This window comes from Apaloderma vittatum, unplaced genomic scaffold (assembly GCF_000703405.1).
Source record: "Apaloderma vittatum isolate BGI_N311 unplaced genomic scaffold, ASM70340v1 scaffold45556, whole genome shotgun sequence".
Classification (NCBI taxonomy): domain Eukaryota; kingdom Metazoa; phylum Chordata; class Aves; order Trogoniformes; family Trogonidae; genus Apaloderma; species Apaloderma vittatum.
Window position 1 is genome coordinate 6,315 of NW_009722039.1, and position 9,334 is coordinate 15,648.

The 9,334-nt window shown below is 38.5% G+C and overlaps 1 protein-coding gene across 1 annotated transcript in view; it reads right to left on the reverse strand.

Annotated features, from left to right (window-relative positions):
- Positions 1–280: 280 nt before the first annotated feature.
- CLMN (calmin (calponin-like, transmembrane)) overlaps positions 281–9,334 on the reverse strand; it is a gene marked incomplete at its 5' end in the record, with an annotated part of 17,386 nt that continues 8,332 nt past the window's right edge. Inside the window, 8 exons of the mRNA XM_009871597.1 lie at positions 281–434; positions 906–967; positions 1,920–1,980; positions 2,466–2,647; positions 3,678–4,991; positions 6,260–6,342; positions 7,307–7,500; positions 8,902–9,092. Coding sequence (XP_009869899.1) covers positions 281–434; positions 906–967; positions 1,920–1,980; positions 2,466–2,647; positions 3,678–4,991; positions 6,260–6,342; positions 7,307–7,500; positions 8,902–9,092 — 2,241 coding nt within the window. The remainder of the gene's footprint in view (positions 435–905; positions 968–1,919; positions 1,981–2,465; positions 2,648–3,677; positions 4,992–6,259; positions 6,343–7,306; positions 7,501–8,901; positions 9,093–9,334) is intronic.

Here is a 9,334-nt window from a genome sequence, read left to right on the forward strand (position 1 = left end):
TCTGGTTTTATTTAGCATCTTATAAAGCAAGGCACAAATGTACAAAATCGCGTCTACTAAATCAGGTAATTTTTATATATATTTACACAATTATTATCATATAAAATGTGCTTAGACACTGTCATAGCACAGCAGTAGAGGAATTGAGGACAACCTGATAATAAGCACAAATACCAGGTCCTACATTTTCTGTTTGTGCTTCACCTGAAGGAACATACTCATATGCAGATGCCCAAAGCAATCCAGCAACCATCCTTTATTTTACCACACCTCAGAGAGATCAAACTTTGTTGCTAAGAAGCTGCGGAAGGACTAAAAGGCAGTAGAGCAGCACCCAGAAGAAAATGATGAAGTAGAATAGCTCTGGCTGCTCAACAATCATAATCTCATGAGTTGGTGCTGAAGTCTCGTTTGCTTCCAAGTCCTTCTTCTTCCTGAAAACAGGGGAGAATTTGATAAGAGGCAGGAAAAAGAAAAAAAAAACCCTCACTGTTAATATTTACAGTAAAGATCAGAGTGTGGACTAGAAGACAGCAGTTTAATGAACCAGAACGTTAGACAGATAAAGCCCGAAACTTCCAGAAACCAACTTGCAGTTGGGGTTTTGTAGGACAACTCCAAAATTCCAACTTTCCAAAATTCTGCAGTTCATAAGGGCAAAGCCTCATGGATTCTGCCAGCACCACTAAGCTCTCACAAAGACAAGAAAAGGTCTTAGTTAAAAAGGCACAAGACAATGCACTCATTTTATAATCTTATATCACTATATGAATGACCCTCTGGTAGACTTTTATTTAATCTCCTTTTGGAGAAAACTTTTTTTTTCCCCTTTGTAAATATTGTTGGAAGTACCCAGGAGTTAGAGGTTCCTTGCAAAAGGCTTTGTTTGACTAAGAACGACTCACCTGATGATTAATAGATCTTCACCCGTATCTGTCATCTTCTGCTCATTTATACCATAGGTTTCCTTAAACAAACCAGGAATAGATTACATATAAAAAAATAAAATTCAGGCTCTTGCAAAGATGGTAGTTGTGTGTATATTTTATGCAGAGTATGTCTAACATTTGTTCAAATAAAAATAAAGCATTCTTAGAAATTTATTCCCTGCCAGCACATCCACCACTGCAGTCTCATACAACACACAGAAAAATGGCAAAAAGTTATGAAATAAGATTTTTTTTTGCTTTCAACTGTTTTCATTCGGTTGAATAAAGCTCCCCTCATTCATACATATTTCTAGTCGCTCTGACAGCGTTGCAAAACTAAAGCATCTGTGTGAAACCTTCTTTCATTGAACACTGGTGACAGCATTTCTTTAAAACTCTAATACGGTCAGAATTTTATTTTGTGCTGAAAAGAGCCGTGTCCCTATACTTGTTCATTGTGCCCAGATTGCTGATGCTGTCCTTTCTTTCTGACTTAATAAATAAAAATTCAGAGCTCAGTTGTATAGCGTGCTCTCAAGAAACTGGTATGAATTACATTTGCCATTAAGGATGCAGTTTCACATTACAACTAAAATTCTTTTAGGGTTAGCTGCTGCTGTTGAGATAATACAATACACTGCTACTAGGAAGGAGAAAGAGCCAATCTTACATAAAAAATGTACTTCGAGAGACACCCAGTGTGACCAGGACACCAACGTGCATACAGAGAATTCAGAACCAAAAGAAACTGGAGCAACAAATATAAGCGGCTTCAAAGAAGCAAAGTGTTGCAGCTATACAAAGTCAGCCTCAAAGTTACAACAGATTTAACTGTAGTATTGGGTACTCCACTGTGGGTTTGTTCAAGGTCCAATAAGGTTCAGAAGTCACGGTGCTTGTGTATTATCACAGCACCCTTTTACAGTATGTGAACTTTTGGAGTTTAAGAGAAATAGAGAAACGGCGATAGATAAATTTCCACGTACTTACCACCTCAGAAGTATTAGGAGTTCTTCTTCGGAGATAAATGTTGGAATCGCTGTCACTGGTTCTGAAATGTATTCAAAAGCAAAGTTTTTAAATTCATAAATCTTAAGTTTTGTTTTGACTTTAAAGAGAGACCTGGCAATTGCACGTGCTAGTTTTACGCTATGCAAAACCACAAATATGCATTGCTGCCTGTATTAAAACATGGACTTGAATTTATTGGTAACATTATAAAAAATAGCTTTGGGAAAATCTGACCCACAATTAAAAAATCCATATGCTCAAAAATGGTGTCTGATAGGATTTTTGCACCTCTGACATCACTGACATTTAAGTGAGAGTATACCCCAGGTTTTATGGCTGTTTATGTAAATACAAAATTCACAGACCTTGCAAGGAACAGAAAGCTTGAAGGACACAAGGAGAAGCAGAGTGGGTTTTTCTCAGCAAACTCTTTCAAATTCGTTATGCTATAGTCATAAGCATCAACAAATTACAGTCCTTCAAATTACAATTAGCTGTTTTTAAGATAAAGTTAATGTGAAATACCTGGCAAATTCCTGATTATCAGCAATTTCCTCCAGTTTATCTTGTGACAAAGCAGTAGTAGCAACTTCTGAGATCTGCAAGTCTTCTGCTTTGATCGTATTTTCCTCTTCTTCTTCCCTATTACTACTTTTTTCTGCTCTCTCTATGGCTGTTGATAAATCATCTGGATGTTCTATTACAGCCTGTTGAAATTAAGAAACATTTTGCATTAGACAAAAAGACTGTTTCCCTGCCCTTTTAAATATCTTAATGGTGTAGCCTTCTCCGATGCTAAACCACACATAGTGTAAGACTGAAAGTCTCATTAAAGAGAATAAAAAGCAATTCATTTCTTGAAAATCATTTGGATACACTGAGTTATAAAACATCATCCATTCAACACACATAGAATTAGTTGTCAGTTCTTTTTATATAAGAAGCCATGACATGACAGCGCTCTTTAAAGCAATCTGCTAAGATTTTTTTTTTTAATCTAGCCCCAGTTAGTCTTTGGAGCTAACAGCAAATTGACTTCACTACTCTAGTAAGTGTCAGGACCAAAATTCATCCAAGCAACTTGTTTAAGTAACATGAATAGTAACATTAAATGGACATTCACTCCTGAAAAACACTGTCTAAAATTACTGTGCTGGAAAATGTGCAACACCATGCAGAATCAGCAAGAAGAGATGCTGTAGCAAATTGCCTAAATCCAATACACAGAATAATTACCAAAAATCTCCCCTCTGCGTAGACAAACCTTCATTTTACCCATACAACTTACCCTACTCAAATTAGCTGAAGCTTTTGTAGGCAAATTGATATGGATTCCAACAGCAATATTACTTTCTGCTCATCTTATTACAAATTATTAAAAATACCCTCTGTGACAATCCTTTATGCCTAGGAATTATTCAGGAGCCTCAAACCACTTTAAAACATAATTTTAGGAGTACTGTTAGGGCTTATTCTCTCTGTTAACGTCAGAGCTTCTCAGGGATCTGCAGTTCCATTCATTCCAGTAGAGGGCTGTGGCAAACAGCAGTACTGGACATGAAATCAAGTATACTTGACTTATTTCTCTAAAGCATCGCAAAACGAAAGCAAATGAAAACCACTGAGGTCAGATGCTGATCATCCATATATACACAAAGAAATGCTGGTAAGAAAAACAAAACAGAACAAAACAAAATATTAAAATAAAATAAAATAAAATAAAATAAAATAAAATACCTCATGATGTTGTGGAAGCATGGAATCTTGGTGGTTGCTGGCCTTTTTGTCATCTTTTTCAATTTCTAATTCTTCTACTACTAGTAATGGCACTTCGTTTTCATCAGAAGAATTCATGTGACTGTTAACATCTGTTTTTTCCTCCTTGCCATTCTCAGTATCCATTTCTGATGGAAGGACACCTAGCTTATTCTCTAAGTCTGGCTCTGGAGCATCTTCCTTGTAGCTCTGTTCTGGTAAGCCCTTCTCATGTGAAGGATCCGTTACTGTTTCAGAAGAAGCTTTGTCACTCTCAGTATCATAACCTTCAATGCAAGGCTCAAGGTAAGCATTCAAAACCGCTGATATGGGAACATTATAATGTGGATAATAAAATAGATTGTGGGGTATTACAGATACTTTCGAAGAGCTGGTTAGCATTTCATCTGAAGACTCAACTTCATCACAGCTGTCCAGTTCCTCTGGATTTTTAGGTACATCTGAGAGTGAGTCATCAGATGCTTCATGTCCTGTAGATAGTTCTGGGCTTTCGAGATTAGAACCGTTCAGTGAACAGTGGTTAGTTTCTACTGTCTCAGAGGCAGGTGATTGCTTTGTATGTTCATTTTGTGGAACTTTCAGTATTTCCTCACTTAGAAGATGAAGAACATAGTTATGTGTATCTTCTTGTTTTGAGGTATCTTCTGGTAAAAGAACTGGAGTCTGGGGTTTGCTCTCTTCTACTTTGTTTAAAGATTCATCTGTAAGTATACCTGAAGTCCAGGATAATGGACTCAGAGAAGAAGTATTGGCTGAAAGGCTCTTGGTTTCGTTGTCATATTCAGTAGAGGTTTTAGTTAATTCTTCAGAGTAGTCTTCAAAAGAGTCAGCAGAATGTTTCTGATCTGTCAAAACTGCTGGAGAAAGGTCATCATTCTGTTTCACTGCATCATCAGGTACGCCTCCTTCACCTGGTACCATTTTATCACTTAGAACCTCCCAAGAGGAACTGGATTCCAAACCGACAGATCCTGTAAATTTGAGGGAGGTGGGCCTCTGAGGCTCATCTTCAGACGTTTCCTGTGAATCACCTAATACGTTACTCAATTTCCCATTACATTTTTCAGGAATGGTTTCTGATAAGATTCTTTCAGTGGTGTCATGAATATGAACCTTTGGAGGAGCAGGATGACTCCTTTCGTGATTAACAGTATACATGTTTTCTTCGCTTTCACTTAAAATTAAGATTTTGCCTTCTTTTTCTAAAGGTGTATCTTTGATGTGGACATACGTGGACTCAATTGGAAGCTCCTTGTCAGGATCTGTAAAGTCTTCCTGTAAGTGATGATACACTATTAAAAGATACATCATACCTCAGACACCATTTTACTTTTCCCAGACACTACAGAAAAAATACCTACCTAGCCCATAACCCCATTACCTTGTGAATGGCCAATTAACGACTCGCTTATTTTTAAAGTAGGAAAACCAATTTGGCAAGTCAAGTGACTTGAGCAAAGCTCACTGTCAAGAAGCCACTTGTGCAGGAAAATTAGAATGCAGACAAGCCTACTCCTCAGTTGTTAATATATTCATCTCTCTCTGCCGCACCTGTGGAGACAACTGACTTGACTTTTTCACACAATCCCAAACCCTGGAAATAAAATAAATCTAACAAACTCAATAGATCCACTGTGAATTATATTATTATACCAGATTATTCCATTGCAACAGACTGTATTAAAAAAAAGTGGGCTTTTTCTGTGTCTATTAAAATGCCCACTAGTCAATGCCAACAAATCTTATTGCTCATCTAAACTAATAATAATTAGATTACTATAATTTTAATTCTAGTGACTCTAGTAATACCCACCAATTTTATTAGTTACAAAATACATAGCAACTGGAACCTTCTGTCAACAAATGAGAGGTGTAAGAAAGATCCATTTATGTGCACATATTCTAGCACAAAAGCTTATCCAGATACTCAAGGCACATTGAGTCCCTTGGGGGCCCTTTCAAACCAAAAAGATTGTGTTGAACTAGGTTCTTCTGGACGTACAAGCAGCTCCTCAGTTCTTTATTTTTTATGAAGTCTGCTTTAAAGTCCTGGTGCTTTAAGCTGCAGCTTATTCATGCTTACAGTGAGTGCTTTTGACCACTGCATTGGCAAGATTGAGCCTCTGGTATCTAGTGTCTGATACCTGCTAAATTCAGATCGATTGTGCTCCTCAAACTTCAGAAGACAGAAGTCAAAATGAAATTCAAAGTTCAATGAATCATCATAGATGAAAGGATAATTTTCAGCCTTATTGAAGGCTAATACAGCAAAGCGGTAGAGCCCTACGTAACTAGTTCTAATATCTGAAATTTATAATTGGATGTAAATGTTTTAAAGTGTAATTCTACCTAAAGCATTTCAGCAATCACCAGTGAAAGCCTGTTTGATTTGATTTAACTAAAATGTGAAAAGTTAAATCTGAGCTTGTGGTTTATTTTTCATAGCTTAGAAAGAAACTTAGAAGATAAATACAGTGATATCTGACTATTAAGTACACCAAAGCAAATTTAAAAAATGACCAGACATAGGAGTAAACACATACCCCTTCCAGCTCTGGGAAGTGTTCCAGAAATTGTGCCACGTATGTCACAATTGACTGTTCATCGGGTGATTCCACCATGATATCTATGGAGACAGATGCAAGGGGCTTGAGCACACATGGCCTTAAAATGCTCTTGCAGAGGAATAGATCATCAGACATTTATCCTGCCTTTATGATGAGAGAAAGAATAGCTACAAACACTTTTCTTTTTCTGACAGATAAATACTTTTCACCGTTGATGGTACTTGAAAGGGTTCTTACTATCTTATTCAGATTAGTTTTTCCAAACTCCTATCGAACTCTGATCAGGGGCCCTTTCCATCCACCTTCATATTGCCATTTATTGTTGTCACAAGACAGAGATCTTGTTGAGTGACAGCACAGAGGTTTATTTTTAGCAGGATGGCCCAATCTTCTAACAGGTGACCCATGAGAGCTCAAATAACCAATCTGTGCTTTCAATCATAAAATCAAGGCCCAAGACCTGTCTAGTAGAGTTCAGTAAAAGACATTGCAAGAAGAAGCTTGCATAAGCATTTATGCATGTATATACACATATATTTATATACACACATATATGCTTATGTTTACCTATATAAATATATATGTGTGTATATATGCATTGTAAAGGAAAAACTGGAAGATGCAAAAACATTTGAATAGGCATCTACCCATCTTTCTGGTACGGCAGACTTGCACACTTCATCCTGGAGTGACATTTAGTCTCTGCAGACTGTAGGCATTACAAAATACTGCTGATGCATCGAGACACAACAGGTGGTGATTAATGCCCACTAGTAATGCAGATGTCACAAAGCTAAAGCTGTGGTAAGATCTCTGCCTCCAAAGAGCATACAAATATGACTGTAAGTATATGAACTATAAGCCAGTGATCGATTAATTTTTATTTTTCTTATCCATGAGCCCAACACACTGATCACATCAGCAGCCTAATCACTGGGAGGTTTTGGTAGGCATCACAATGCAATATTCATAAATTCATTATAGTTTGAATGTTACTCAACAAAGCTGATGTAGGCGTTTTACCTTCTGGTTCTAGGAGCCGAGGAACACCCAGCTTATTTTGCGCTATGCTGAAAGCATCCTCCAGGTTTTCTCGAGCAGATTTTTCCAGTGCTTGCTTCATGTCTACCAAAGTAGAGTCTATTGCTTTTATGATAGCTAAGAAAGCCAGGCCGCTCCTCCAACTGCTGGCAAAGTCCTGAACTGCAACACCGTACCTGAACAGAATGACACACAGTTTACATGGGTGGTTGTGTTACAAAATCCAAACTAAACGCATCATTTTCAAAGACTCTTGAAAGTTAAAAGTAAGGTTGTCGAGCTGCACTAGTCACATTTGAGATCTTTCTGGATTTCAAAATGCACAAAATACATCCATAAAACAGAAGGATTCACAAACCGGATTGGTGTGGCTAAGAGCTGACATCAATATGCTCGTAGGAAGTAGGTAGTAAAAACAAAGCCCTCAAGAACTCAGCAACCACATTTAACATGCACAAAACCAAATGTCTCTGTGATCCCTGTTTCTGTTGCTCTCCAGCATTTTAATGCCATAGCTCGGGAAGACTGCCAGCACTTAAGTATTTAAGAACATAAGCATAAATGACTCACATTCCTGTGTACTTGACCTTCTACAGTAGAAAACTGAGCTTTGCCAAATGCAAACGGTGTCAGTATATGTATAAGCCACAAGTGTGTTAGATGCACAAAATTTTGGAGGAAAAAACAACCATCAAATTTCCAATGAAATACAGTCCCAGAATAATTCTGCATAGGTCACTGGATAACAGGATTATAATGATGCTATTATGCTTTTAATAATGCAGTTGCAAGAAAAAAATTTCTGCTATTAGTTGTATAAGTAAGTTTGGCTCATCCCCTCTTCAAAACTCTCTGGCAGTCATCACTTCAGATAATAATATATGTAAAACACACTCCAAGCATTTACACGTGCACTAGATGTCTTACACTCAAGTTTTTTAATTCAACAGTAACTCCCTCAGGTTACACCATTATTAGGCAAAATGCTTTTTATTAAAGAGGAAAGAGATGTGCTGAGGAATGGAAATAAACCCAAATATAACACACTCATGAGAAGCAACCTGAGATTCACCCCTTCCCCTCTTTCACTCTGAGGCAAGAGGGGCGCTGTCCTTCAAGGCACTCTGCAGCGTACATCGGAGCTCCCTCAGGGCTGCTGCTTGATTTAAAAAGCTGTTTGATAAAGTCTTTCAGTGTATTTATTTTTTCAGTTCACCCTTTGTTTATGCCTACCCTTTAATTAGCAAAAGACATCAAACAGACTGCACCAAAGCCAGGGGGTAGGGGGAGGCGGGAACGATCCTGTTTTAAACAGCACAAAGCAGATTATTCCAAGTTAACATTTAACACTCAAGCCATGAAGCCAGCAGCACGCACAGCTTCAAGGTCACACGGCTGCTGTGGACACACCGCCGTGGTGATACACCTTCCCGCACAGACCTGCGCCTGCAAACTTTGAGAGCAGAAGAAGCCACGGCGCAGGGTAATGCACACATGGGGCAGGGGAGAGAAAAGACATTCAGCTTCAAAAGGGCAGGTGGCAAAGCATGGTTTTATCCAGAAGTTTGTTCGCTTACTTCCTGGTTTTCCTCTGAACCCAGATTAAAAGTGCTCTGATGGCTTTTCGCTGATCCTTCACTGTAATGGACATGTTTCTCTCCACACTGGGGGTGTTGGGGTGGGATGTGTCTGACTCCGGACCACTGGGGCCTGAGGACAGGCTGGAGGAGGAGGAGTTCCTGTTGAGGTTACCTGTCAGCTCCTTAATCTGTAATAAAAGGCAAAACGCAGAGTATTCTGCTTTAACACCGGGGGCATGGAGACCTCAGTGGTTGTGCAAACTTTAAAGATAACAGCGCCATAATTGAATTTTAAGAGGCTGTTATAGACCTGGCCATTGTAACTCCTGACTTGCATCACACAGGAGTGACAATCAGTAGCAGCCCAGTCGCCGACCCCAGGACACAGAAAGGGGAAGGTATCAGTTTGTGCTGAACCCGGCAAAACTTT